The 14,024-nt window shown below is 47.1% G+C and overlaps 1 protein-coding gene across 7 annotated transcripts in view; it reads right to left on the bottom strand.

Annotated features, from left to right (window-relative positions):
* The window catches only part of TPCN1 (two pore segment channel 1), a 42,367-nt gene that overhangs the window by 18,275 nt on the left and 10,068 nt on the right, over positions 1-14,024 (bottom strand). For 3 of the 7 annotated variants that reach the window (XM_042031101.1, XM_042031102.1, XM_042031108.1), the window contains 7 exons: positions 5,974-6,098; positions 3,359-3,535; positions 2,391-2,504; positions 2,007-2,137; positions 1,399-1,487; positions 786-820; positions 163-221 (listed from right to left, as the gene is read on the bottom strand). In XM_042031101.1, coding sequence (XP_041887035.1) covers positions 163-221; positions 786-820; positions 1,399-1,487; positions 2,007-2,137; positions 2,391-2,504; positions 3,359-3,535; positions 5,974-6,098 — 730 coding nt within the window. Of the gene's footprint in view, positions 1-162; positions 222-785; positions 821-1,398; positions 1,488-2,006; positions 2,138-2,390; positions 2,505-3,358; positions 3,536-5,973; positions 6,099-8,746; positions 9,285-9,442; positions 9,502-14,024 lie in introns of those variants that run through there. The other 4 variants (XM_042031105.1, XM_042031103.1, XM_042031107.1 and 1 more) reach the window with 4 other exon arrangements.

The following is a 14,024-nucleotide window of genomic DNA, read 5'->3' as shown; positions in this document are numbered from 1 at the left end:
AAATGAAATACCAGTTCTTCCCATGCAGGCTGACTCTGCACATCTCTCTCTCAGGCAGAGGAAAGGGGTCACACATTTGGAGACAGAGCATTTCTGCAGATAAACTCTTGGCTCTGCCTTTGGGACAAAGGGAAAGACTGAGATAGAAGAACATGAACTTACTTTGAAGTGGTCAAAAGCACAAAGAGATTCACCAGGCTGTTCTCTAAGGTATTGAAGTACTGAAAGAAAAAATTCCAATGACAAAATGCAAGCAGGATTTCATAGGGACATTTTGTTCCAAAAAACACCCCCACCCCTTTGGATGCAGGCACTCCCACAATTCCCTGATGCTTTCCCTAGGGAAAAGTACTTCAGCACTGCTCCTTTTTAAAGTCCCCTGAGAAATGGCGTGTGAAGGCTTAAACCAAAAAGCACATTTTTATAAGTAGTTTCTCCCAGCCAGCCACAGCCTGGGCAGCAGCAGGAACCAGCAGCTGCTGGACTCTGACCATAGCAGTGGAAGTGGCCAAGCTTTCCTCCAGACACCTCCTCCCCTGGGGACAGCGGCAGGTAGCTCTTCTGGCTGAATGAAGGCATCAAGAACAAGGAACTGTTCTGAGAATGTTCCCTTTGGGACATCCTGTCTTGGAGGAAGTTCCTTCCACGGTCTTCCTTCCCAGCAAAGGGTAAAGCAGGGTGACACTGCCAGGCAGCCTTGGACCAGCCAGCATTTGGTCTCACATGGAATAAACTATGTCTGCACTGTAATGTTGGGTTCTTAATGAAAGAATCAAGGTACTCACTGGATCCGAATGGTTAGGAGAAAACAAGTAAAAACCTGAACAGGCACCAGAGAAAACAGAGGAGGAGAGAAAGGAGAAAGAACAACAAAAATAAAGTCAGTTCAACGCCGAGAGTGGAGCAGTTCCCAAAGGGAAGGTCCCACCAACAGTAAATCCTCTCTGACATCCTGAAGATGGGAGTATCTGGAGGACTTTCTCTACAGAGATTTGCCAACACATGCCATTGGCATTTCACTGATCCTTTTGGAAAATACACTTTCTGGAGATGGTTTGGACTGTAGCAGGTACACTCCAGACACATGCATTTGTGGGGATGTAGATTAAACTGTCAAGATCGAGGAACAGTGGGTGGAAGCAGAGCTTGAAAACACAGGCCACTGATTGTGCTCTGGAAGAGGTCAAAAGGACTTTTGTCTCAAAATCAAATACCCAGCTTTCAGATTTTTTGGATGATCTAACTCTGCCTTCCAGATGACTGCAGATGAAATGGGATAAATGGAAAATCCTGGCAACACTTTGGATGTGATCAGTTTATATTCATCCAGGCTGTTCACATTGCTTTGGACAATCACTGGTTAAGAGCATTACTTCTTCTTCCCTAAATACAACTCACCCAGAATAGCAAAAATCACCATGAAGAAAAGCAGGAGGAGAAGGATGTCAATAAATGGTGGGAGGGACTGGAAGATCTGTCGCAAATTTCTGAAAAATAAGAAAACATTAATAAACTAAAATTTGCACGTTTACTCCTCCAGGTTGTCAGGGGAAAGAAAAAAAACTACCACCACCACCCCACACTTGAGGGCTTTCTTCCCACTCCCTCCAAGGATTAAAAGTAGAAAGCTTGCTAAATTAAGATCCTTTCCAAGCTACCCATCTGTCCTTTGCAGTCAGCTCTCAGGTACTGCAAACAACACTAATGTCACACTGCCAGGTCTCCTTCTCCAGACTGAAGACCAGCCCTGATTCCTTGTGCAGTTTCCAGGCAAGCCAAGGAGCAGAGCCAATGCAGCCACACCCCTGTGCTGGTCTCTCTGAGGTGGCTTATCCAAGCCCTGTGCACCATCAGCACATCCACACTTAGGTCACTAGAGAACCATCTCCAACATAAACACCAGTGAAAGACACCGATTTTCCTGGGATGCCTGCAGGAAAAGGAGTGCTTTCCCTCCAGCCCGGCCCCAGGAATGACATCAGAATCCCCAGGCAGCCCAGCATCACCTTCTGACAGCCCCACAGTAGCGACAGTCCACGAGGAAGATGCAGCGCAGGGCGCGAGTGATGCGCACGTGCGAGGTCTGGCGCACCAGCACCACGATGGCCTCGATGAACTGCACAAACAGCACACAGGTCTGCAAGAAAGGGAGGCATCAGAGGCACAGCTGCAGTCTGCTCTGGGGAAAGGCAGAGCTCTGGCTGACCACCTGTTTATGTGGACATGTGAAGGATGGGAGCTGTCCCTGAGAGGGATCTCACATGAATCGTCTGGCAGCTGGGACGTGATGGCTGCATCATCCCTGCCACAGTGCAGGCCAGTGTTTAATCTGGCTCTTTGGTCTTGGAGGTGCTGAAGGAGAAATCCTAACAACAAAGCAGACAACTCACCTTGACCACAGTCCTTTTGTGCCTGATAAAGGTTTGAAAGCCCAGCCACCTCATCTTCATCGAGAGTTCAAAGACGACCACAATTAACGCAAACAGCTCCAGGGTTGCGTGGACCTGCCACAACACAGCTTTGGTGAGAACAGCAGCACAGCAGAGGCCACACTGCTGCCCCTCCTTTTTCAAGGAGCAGGTGGGTTTGGCAACAGTCTGAGCACTGCCCTGTAACATGCAGAAAAACCCTAAGCCACTCCTTTAAAGCTAACATAGCACTGTTTTTCAAAATTTCAGTATTTACTGCTTTGTGCTTTTATTAAAGCCTGCGCAATTTCCCTCTAAGCAGTACCAGGCCAGAATTTCTGGAAATCCATGTCCCTTCTGGGCTTGAGCAATACACAAAAAAAACTTATTGGTACATTTGAAACAAAAGGCCAAGACACCAACAACTTGAGCAGAAACTCCTTGAAAAAAGATGGAGACTCTTAATTTTTTTAGTGAAACACAAGAAGGAGAGCTGCTGGGCAGAGAGATTTTACACAGAGAAGGGTTTTCTCTTGATTTATACATTCTGGACAACCACAGGGAGAGTACTGATGTGTGTTCTAGGAACCAGTGGTGGTGCTGGGGTAATGGCACCAGCCCTGACAACAACTTTGAAACCACCCCATCAAAGCACACAGATTGCTGATTTATCTCACAAAAAAGGAAAAATCCACCCATTTCTGTTACAAAATTAAGAACTGCACAAATTGATAACACGAAATGAGCGTCACTTTCATTGTGGTCTGCCTAGATCAGATGGAAAAAGGAAGTTTTGCTGTCTGGCCTGTCTGCTGTCAACCATTTACAGAACAAGCCAGGTGGGTTTTTTCCTCTTACTGCCTCCTTCTTCCTCTCTGCTTGGCCATCATTTTCCTCTTACCCACACTGCAGACCAAGCAGACTTCCTCATTTGGCCCCCAGGTACTTACAAAGATGCCCAGACGGAGCATGGGGACCGCTGGAGCCTCGCAGAGGGACAGCAGCAGGAGCAGCAGGGCCGTGCTCAGCTCCATCAGGTAGAAAAGGTGGTTGTGTGCAAAGAGGTAGGCAGCGAGTGCTTTGGCATTTTTGGGGTGAGTGAAGAACTTGTCATTGTTCTCTCCTTCCTAGGGCAGCAGGAATAAAGGAGAGAACAGCATTAGTGACTCTTAATACTCTAAGTGAAGAATGCAGACTTTTATAGGGATTAGATACAATTCCCAACAGACTATTCCCATTTACAGCCTGTTGTTTATTGAGGAATGGACTCTACACACACGGGACATCCCCTCCTGTTCATAAGCACATTTCAGTAATGAAACTTTTTAATATCCACAAACTCCTGCTTCAGAAACCCCTGAGCCTCTTCACAATGAGGCAGAGAGCTGGGAGTTTATAAAGGCAGGCAAAAAACTTCAGCCAACATCCCAACATAAACACAGCACTTCATTTACTTGCAACTACTTCCACATGTTTACAGACTTATTTGATTAAACTTCTCCAGGACAGAACAAGAAAACACCCAGATAAGCTCCAGGGCACCTGGCTGACAGTTGTTCCTCCTTATCTTGGCCTTGCAAAATGTCTGGGAGAAAACACTGGAGCACACACGGTGTTTTCTGCTTCAGGAATGTAAGACAGACTCCATGAAAAATTAACAAGTCTCTATGCTGATTTGTCATTCCCTCTTAACTAGAAAGTTTAATTAACATTAAAAGGTCAGATACTCCATCTTAAACACTTTGCCTACAATTGATTTTCAAACAGCTATATCGTGACTATTTTTACCCCTCGGATGAAACTTTCAGTTTGGGGAGATTTTAGAGGGTTTTCATGCACAACCACCCAATAGCTTCTCCTCTTTCTTCAGTCAACAGTTTTGGCAAGGGAGCTTTTGTCACTCACAGGAAACTTGCTGCCTCTTGGGAACTGTCATAAGAGATCACTTTTCCCCAGCAGAGCCACATGGATGCATAAGAAGTGGTGAGGTTTTATTTAAATTACATCTTTCCATGCAGGCAATTACTGTAAGGACAGCCAAGCTATTACTATCAAAGCAGAGTAACTGTGATTGCAAATGGATAACGAGGTCAGGCAACTCTCCTTTAGGAAGTGAAGCATTCTCTAGACTTGCTCAGGAGAGGGTTTCCAATATTTCTCATTTGCTCCAGCTCACACTGAGTTTCAGAACAAACACTGCCGGGTCAGAGAGCCAGGCTGGAGCCGGGCAGAGCCAGCCCTGCAGAGAGCCCAGGCTGAGATCAGCAGGGTCATTCCCATCCATGCCTGGCAGGACACACTTCCAGAATGACAAACAGGCTAAATCCTGCCTCTGGGGAGCCCAGCAATTCCAAACGTGGCTGGACAGCAAAGCCCTCTTATCCAGACCCGACACTTGCCTGCAGCTACTGCTCACAGGACACTCTTTAAGTGATTCTACCTCATTTCAAGGACAGTGTCATCGTGGCCATTGGTCAAGGCAGCAGCAGGAATCACCCCCATCCGAAGGGCCAGGCCTGCTGTGCCCATTACCATCAGAGCTGCAGCAGCTCAATGACCCTTTGCAGAACTGCTCCAATAATCAGGAGTTTAAACAAAAGCCTGGGAGGGAGGCTGGAGCCACCCTGCCACTGTCAGGTCTGCTCCATCACAGCACAGAGCTCAAGTGCTGCCAAGGTCCAGCCCACACTGTTTTAAAATATCTGAAAAGTGAGATTTCTCAGTCCTGTGGGGTCAGAGCAGGGAGGAACAAATAGTTTCTGTCACCTTGCAGTGGCTTAAACAAAAAAAAAACCCAAACCGGGTCCAAAGCACCTCAGAGCTTTGAAAGGGAACAAAGAGAAGGAAGGACAGACAGTAATGGAACCAGCAACCCTTTCAGGCTGGACAGCTCTGGGAGAAGCTCAGTTTTGGTGGCTAATTCCTCACACCGGATGTACAGCAACCTCAAAAAAACCCTTTGCTGCAGTAAGGATGGTATTTCTGATAACTGGAGCATAGGTGGGGTTTGATTTTTTGTTGTTTTAAATATTATAAATTTCGCTCCTGGGCTGATCCTAATCCCAGCACCCTTTCTTCCTGTAGAAATCAAGACCTCTGCCTTCTCTCATACCTCACATGACCTGCAGGACTTGACTGACACTAACTGGGCCACCCACCCACCCCATGGCCAAGGCAGGATTGGGACCAGCACTTCCAGAACAGGACATGTCCCCAGGAGCGCATTGACCATTCCCCCTGCAGCGACTGGAGAGGTGAAATGACCATCTATGATCAGCTACAAAGATCTCCATGCCAAGGTGGCAGAACTGAACATGTGCTGAATCCCCCAACCACTACAGTCCTTGACACTGGCAGAAAGGGGAGAGGGTGGGTATTTTGTTAGTCAGCTGCTCCAAATGACTTCCAGAGCCCATCTGGAGGTGCCTCCAGCATCACCCCACTCCTGTAGCAGAATCCTTGGCAAAGCACAGAATTTTCAGCCTCAAAATGGAAGCTGTTTCCCACAACCAAGAAGCACCGTAGTTCCTGCAGACCATTCTGCCCACGATCCAGCAGGGATCACCTGGAGGTAGATGGCTGCCTCTTGGTAGTTCATTTCCCAGTTGTGCCGCGCAGAGCTCTGCTGGGTGCAGCACTCCCCAGCCGCGGGGCTGGAGGCATCGTTGACAACGTCGTAGCTGCCTCCATCTGCATCAGAGAAACAGGGATTGACAATTAGGGAAGCTGGGATGGACCAGGAGGCTCTGGGATCACAGACAGACATCAGGAGGTGACAGAGTAGCCAGGAAAGTGGCAGCTTGTACACTGACAAATTGACTCTTCGCAGGTAGGAGCTTTAAAGAGACACTCAAACCCAGCACTTCCACACGGGAACGTTCCTGGAAGATCATCAAAAGAGACAGCTTCCTATTCAATCCAGCACGCAGGTCTCCTGGCTCAGGAGGTGTGTGCTGTCATGCCTGAAGCTTGCTATCAACATCACAAACTACAACCAGGCAGGTAACAGCCACCAGCCTCCGAGGATGTCCAGCCCACCGAAGAAAAGAGGGTTTGCAGAAAGAGCAAGAAGCTTTTGCACATGTCTGTGGAGCAGAGGCTATGGAAGGATGGGTAGGCACTGCCCCTGCAAAGGGGCACCAGTGTGAGGAGAGAAGCTGTCAGTACTTTTAGTAGAAAGCCCCACTTTTCACAGCACTTCAGAGCCATTAAACAACACATCCTCACACCACTCTGAGGTGCTGAGAAGTACCAGCACCCCTCTGATGCAAACAAACCACAAGATGAATTTGCTGTTCACACTCCACAGATTAATTCTGAAATTTCTGAGCGCCAGTCCTTCTCACCAGCAAAGAACTACAGAACAATGCCATACTGAACATTTGAGCCAGATTTGGTAAATAAAGATTTTGTTTGAAAAAACCCCACAACAATTCAGTTGCAAAAAGCAACTTCCAAGCAGAGCTACACGCACACAGCGCCCTTCCCATGGGACATACAGGGCATGTATATAAACTCCAAAATAATTGCCATTTTTGCATTCTGCAGCCTCACTGCTATTAAGACAGATGAAAACTATGCAAGAAGACAATTACTGTACAAAAAGGGAATGTCACTTGGTTTCTTCTTCTGGGTCTGGGGGTTTTATTTTACCTTTGACAAAGAATACTAAGCAGAGACCCCAAAGCAGTGACACCTGCTTAGGGCCTGCGGTGGACCTAGCCACACTCTCAGTTCTCCAGAGTTTCAAACATTTCCCACACCACATGGTTGTTCCTGCTCTCAGAGGAGACTTCCCTCCTCCAGTGCCTCATGTTCCCGAAGTGGGTACATGTAAAATCAAGCTTGCCAGCACAGAAGTGCTGATTTGCCCCCTTTTTATAAGCACAGGAGCTGTGGTGTGGCAGCTTGTTCTCTCTGTGTTAGAAGTTGTTATTTGAGAGTGGGCAAAAATCACTGTGAGGTTCTTTTCCCCTCTCATGACAGCCTGCTGAAGATTTGCTGTGACAAAATAATCCTCGATGAATTACTGATTCAGTCTCTCCAGAACACCCTCTGGAGTGGAGAGAGAGTCCATGCCAAAATCTCTGCACCCGCCAGGAGAAATGGCACCATGTGCTCCTGGCAGAGGCAGGGAGTGGGAAGAAATCAGAACCTCTTCACCAGTGCACAGCCACAGCTGCCTCTTCCACCCCCAAATCAAATTAAGATAGCATTTCTCTGGGGTTTGTGAAGATCTTCCAGATTGCACGCTCAGGTTGCTGAGCATTCTGCAGCACGAAGCCTTTTCCTCTTCCTTGCTTCCCCCACACCCCTTAAAATACCACTCAAAATCTGGACAAATGTTTGAATGAGGCCGGTTCCTCCCCCACACCCCTCAATTTAGCACAGTTCTTGAAAAAAACTCAATGATGGAGTTTTTATTTATCCACGGAGCTAGAATGGCAGCCTTCTGGTTTGTCTGCTTTTAAACTAAGAGATGACAGCCATATGCAAAAATCAGAAGCGTTACATTGCGAGCTCTAAAAAGTTCTTAAACGTTATTATTGACGAAGCTTTTGCTGGGGATGTGTCTCAAAATGACAGACTCCCTCAAACTGCAGCCTGAGAGCAAAACCTTTTCACATTTAATGCTTAACAGTTATAGGAAGAGCACACCTTCATCAGAACCTGGACTTTACGTTACAGAATATACAAAATTTAAGAGCATCAAAACACACTGTGGCCAAAACAGCAGAGGTTTGTAGCACGAACCTAAACACCAACACACTGGACCCTGTCACAAGATGCCAAAATCACCTTTAACCCTGAAGCAGCTCTTTTACAAAAATTAACCTCTCGGGAAAGGATCGACACTGGGAAAAGACACACCCCAGCAAAAACCCAGGACCAGGACCCTGCTCTGTGCTTCCCACAGAAGCTGGAAACAGAAGAGTTGTCCCAGCTCTGAGACCACGTCTGCAAATACAAAACAGCACTCAGAGATGCAAATCAGAACCAAAAAACAGCTCTAGAAATCAAGATGCTTCCCTGCTGTCTAAACCAGGCACAGACAACAGAAAAAGCACTGACGTGTTCCAGTGGGGAGCTGCATTTTGTGGATCAGCTTCTTCCCCATCAGGTACCAGAAGGTTGATCTAGCATCCCTGAGGCAACAGCATCATCTGGGTCATAAATAATAATAAAAATAATAATAAATTTGAAGAGCAGCCCTCTGACTGTGTGCTTGGCAGCCCTCCAGCGAGCTAATTTCCTCAGCTGCTCCCATGATAACAATGACACAGACTAATGCAAGCTCGGCTCCGCTCGTGCTGCACAACATCCCCGACGGCGTTTACCATCAGTATGGAGCTCAATGAGATAGGAGGATCTCTCCACAGGGCTCCCGGAATCCTCGAAGTAGATGGCAGGCAGCTCTCTCCACTGCATGGCAGCCGCTGGTGCTCGCAGCCGGGCACAGCTGAAGTTCCTCCCTCCCTTCCGAAAGCTGATCCTCGATTTCGCAGCTTCCTCAAGGGAAAGCTCCGCACAAAAGACTCTGCTCTGCTGGCTGCAGAACTGAACAGTTTCTCCCCTCCCCTCAGAGGAAGGTGGCTCAGACCTCAGTGAGATCCTTTCCTTGGGTGTTTCCGAGGGTGAGATTTTGGAAGGTTTGGCTGCAGGACGAAGAGCTGCCAGGCACAAGCGTGGTGGCGAAGCGGGGATTCGTGTGCTGCGCTCTCGTATTTTGGCATTTAGCACAACTTGCTCACCAGCAAGCACGATCAGCTAACGGGAAAGGAGTCAAAGTGCTGAGTAGGCACAGCAAGGAATCTCCAGCACAAAAAGGAAAGAGGTATTTCATGAAGTTCACAGCGCAAGGGGCATGACAAAGGAAGCGATCTGAGCTGGTCACAGATGGCAAAGCTTCCTTCCTTACACTTGTGTAACTTATCCCAGTCATTCCCTGAAAAGAGAGAGAGGGAGGGAGGGAGGGAAAAAAAGAAAAGAGGCAGGGGGGGAAAAAGGAAAAGCAAAACCAGCTGGCTGCTTACACAAGGCATCCGGAACGAGACTGCCGGGACTCCAGCATTTCCATTCAGTGCAGCGGAGCATGCTCCTGTGTAAATAGTTTCCATATGTCATCATTACAATAAAAAACAAAAAAACAAGGAAGAAAGAGAAGGAGCATAAACTTTCCAGTGCCCAAACCTCTCCCTCTGCAAAACAAATTCCCTGCTTAGGGGAAGGGAAAACTCTCCATGGGCGGAGAACAAACAAACTCCTCTCATTCAGAGGAGCTCATGCAGCCATGGGGGATCTCCAGGGCAGAGCTGAGAGGGGAATAAGGGACAGAAAACTCATCCAGGGGAGTCTGCGATAAATCATCCTTCCCAGCCAGCTATTATGTATCAAACCAAAGTCACTCTGGAATTCCGTGGCTTTTGGTGCCTGCACTTCTTTAAATAAATACTATTTTAAAAAAAACTCCAACAAACTAGTAACCTCCTACAAATTCAAAGAGTTATAAACCAACTCTACAGGGTAGCTCTTCCATTTGCCTCGGAGCTCTCCCAGTCTGGCTCTCATTAGCGTGTTTGCCAGATGTTCTGCTTTCCAGATAGCACACACTTTTTATAGCCTTGCACTGAAACAGACTGAGATTCCCTAACTGGCTCACTGACTGACTCCAAAGCCTTTACTGGACTTACCAGGGCTTTCTCCTAAATGGTTAAGGATGGTTTGGGTGCTAGTTGCCATCCTGCCCAGATACTGCTGTTTTAGCAAGTACACCTGTGATGACAGAACACTGCAGAACATGTGAAGGCAGAAGTGACTTAAATCAGCAAAAATATCCTTATTCTGTCATTCAAACTGTTCACACATCACGTGTGGAGTCAATGTAAGATGCAATATGCAAGTTGCTCCACTGAGCTCCATGTGTGAGTAATATTTCTCTTGACAGGCAAAAAAAAGAAATGCCAAGGACACACAGCTTCGGAGACAGGACACACCTTCATTCACGTGGCCTTGCAAGGTCCCCGATTCACCAAATAGAGCAGCAAGAGGGAAGAGGAAGGAAGGCATCACCTCCTGCATTTGGGAAAGGTCAAACTGTCCAGGGCACATGGTCTGGGCAGCTCGAGTCACCAGTGTGTTCAAGTGCTCAAGGCTGGATGGGGCTTGGAGTAACCTGTTCTAGTGGAATGCGTCCGTTCCTTCCAATCCGAAGCATTCCATGATTTTACCATTCTACCGTTCAATTGGAGCCATTGTTTTTCAGGCTTTGCACTCCTCACGGCCACAACCCCTCCGTTTCTTACACCCTCCATCTTCACTGTATCTGTAATTCCCAAACTCAGCCACAGAGCCCAAGCTTCCAGTTTAACGCAAACATAACCAGGCATGCCACAGCACTGAGCATGAGCCAATGGAAGAAAGCAGATTGCAGCAGGTCAAAGGTTCTCTTGGTGTTCCTGGATCTCCTGAGCTCACATCCAAGAGCTGTCCCAGTGCAGGATCCCCATGCTGGCTGAGGTTTCTGGCTCTCTCAACAGTGCTGCTCCCTGAGGCTGTGGTGAGGATGGACAAGGAGAAGGAGAAGAAGGACAGCACTCCAGAGGCACTCCTCTCTCCTGGAAAGCCCTCATCAGCTGAACCACATGGAACACTCACTACAGAAGGTGTAAATCCATGAAAAAACATGGAAACAAAGTAGATGCCTACCCTTCCCCAACACAAGCTGTGCAGTCATCTTCAGTCCCAAAGCCAAGATTTCAGTCAAGTATTGGAGTTGTCCCAGCACCAGTGATGGCATTTTCCCTTCCAAGGGCTCACGTGCCATGTAGCTTCACCTCCAGAGGATTAGTCTTCTCTCCCTCCTCCAAGAAGGCTGATAAGAAACTGCTCCTTCCAAGCACTGAGGCATGAACACACATGCGCTTGTCTCTTCAAGGCCAGGCTCACCTACCCGGGAGAAAAAAAGCTGGAAGCTGCCTGGAAAGCACAGCTGGTCTGGCACTTGGCCACACATCTCAGAGGTGAGAGAGACAGACAGGGAAATCACTGCCTTTGCTGCCTGATTGCCAGTTCAGCGCCGTGCCAATGGGAGCATCGCAGGACTGATCTTTGCGGCCCAAAAGTCTTAGTGCCTGTCCTGTTTCAGGGGACGTTGTGGGAAGGAATAGAACAGCCATGGGGAAGTCTAAACAATTTGCTGTCAGTTTGTTGCCTAGGAAAAAAGGGCATCTCCAACAGAGAGCAGTGCCAAGCCCTTCTGCTGCAAGAGAAATAATCTACTTCGGAATATTTCAAACCAGCGTAACTGAGTCATGCTCTTCCTTAGAGACAGTGGCACAGCAGAAACATATGCAAAGGCCTGGGGCTCTTTGTCTTACTGTATTCTCACAGCACTCACTTGCCGTGAAGATCAACAAATAAAGTCACTTCAGCTTCCTATTAACACAGGAAAGTTTTAAAAAAAAATATGAACGTTGCCACTTCCTGTTAGTGGCAAAAGGCAACTTGAGCTGACCGTCCTCACCTTGACTCAAGGATCAAGCGAGTTCCTACAGCATCAACACGAGCTCACATCATGCCTTCATCACCACAGGGAGCTGAATCCTCGTGAAGGAGGAGCAGATGTCCCTCAGCATGGTAAGTCACATTTTATATATCATTGCCTCTTCTCAGTCGTGCCGCCGAGTTTCTTATATGGAAGACAGCTTAAGCCCAGCATTCTTTAATTAGGGGACCACTGTATCATCGCTAACATCTGCACTGCACACATGTAAAACCCCTGGTGCACAAGCTGAACACGATGCCAGAAGAGCTAAAGCATGGTAGGAAATAGTTTAGTCCCAGCAGAAGCCCTGGCCCATCTAGCACTTGCTCTGAGTGAGGCAGAGCCAATTAACCCTTTGCTCTGCAGCTTGGGAGAAGAGCCATGATGATTCACTTGGATATTCACTTCCTGCACCACCCTGCTGGGGACAGAGACATTCGTAAGGAAGAATAAAAAAAAAAAAAAAAATTAAAGACTTCCAGGAAAATAAGGACGAGGATAATTTTACCCATCTACAGCAGCCAAGCTTGGCTGGTTGGAGATCCTCATCTGTGCAGTTCACTGCCTCCTCTCCCCAGGACACCTGCTCTCCTCTGATCTCATCCCTGAGTCACTATGGGCTTTTTTCCTCTTGAAATATTATGTGGCAAGTTTTGGCCAGGAACTATTTGATCCTGGGACAACTTTCACTCCTGAATACATAGCAGCAAGAGGCAGAGGGGCAGATCCCTCCTTTTTGGGATGTTTGGGATCCATAATTAGGTTAGTAAGACTTCAGTGGCTGAAGATGAACTGACAGGTGCAAACCACCCCCTGTCTAAGCCCTGCTCCACAAAGCTGCATCCTGACAGATGTGGGATTAAATCCCCCTGCATCTGAGTCCATGAAATACCGCAGGGAGAGCTGGAACCAGGCACTCCTTCAATATAAAACTGTGTAACACAGGAGTTCCTGCTTCTTAACAGAGCTGCAAAGTCAAATCCAAAGCATTTTTATTCAGTAAAAGTCCCATAAAAGGAAGGGCTGCATCAGGAAGCTAGAACGAAGAATCTCACTTGTGTCAAGCCAAATTGCTGCCAGTTTCATACCCTTTATTTCTTATCTTAACAAATGAACCACAACACCACAAAAAGGAGAAGCCAAAGCTGCAACAGAAGGATCACCTACAACTCATATTATCCATCCTTTCAGCAGCCAATATGCTCCATAATCTCATCAGTCCGATCGTATCACAGCAACAAAGGCTTTACACACACTGAGATAAAATTATACCATAACTGGAATTAAATATCTGAGTCATTGAGGGGCTCTATGGAACAACTAATGAATAGAAAAAACAATTGGAAACAGTTAAGTTTTTGCTGAACCAAACCAAAAAGGAAAAATAAAAGAGACAGCTCTGCCTAAGGCAGAGAGAGAGGCCAGACGTGAAATACACACACACACATTTCTAATTCATAATTTTTGAGGAAGTAACAGAAAGAGACAGTATAAGACACCCTCAGCTATAGCATTTCTTTAACATATCCTGTTACATGAAGGAATTTCCTCTTTTTGTTCCAAAAAGGGAAACCAGTGCCTCCTGCTTTTAACACATTAAAGATCTGCTTTGGCTTTGGTAACAGCACAATGTCAGCAGTTCAAGAGCACGTTCCTCATTTCAATTCTCCAAAGCAGAGCCTTTGGATTTCCCTGATGCAGTTTGGAAAGATGTTTGATTAAGCTGCAATCTGGCCTTTTTAACGGGAGCAGTGTGCTGCCAGGACTGACTGCCAGCTCCAGCCACCAGCAGCTCTCCAGGGAAGTCACAAAGTTAGCAGTGGGAAGCAGAGAGGAAGCGCTTCCCTTATGGGAGAAATCTGGATTAATTTGGGTAACAAACCTCCAGCATTGCCAAAGCAGGACTAGAATGAAGAAGGCAGTAATAAGCTATATGCCTTACTGACCCTTTTTCCCTGAAGAGAGAGGGATAGCAGGAAAACGACATAAATTTAGAAGTTAAATAACAAACTCTCAACATCTTACCATGACAGGCTGAGACCAATTAAAGTTATTTGTTGTGGTGCAGCAAT

This window comes from Corvus kubaryi, unplaced genomic scaffold, assembly GCF_017639235.1.
Source record: "Corvus kubaryi isolate FWS band 111438036 unplaced genomic scaffold, C.kubaryi_AGA036_p1.0 37337, whole genome shotgun sequence".
Lineage (NCBI taxonomy): Eukaryota > Metazoa > Chordata > Aves > Passeriformes > Corvidae > Corvus > Corvus kubaryi.
Note: the sequence above shows the minus strand (reverse complement) of the source record. Positions and strands in the feature narration are given on the sequence as shown.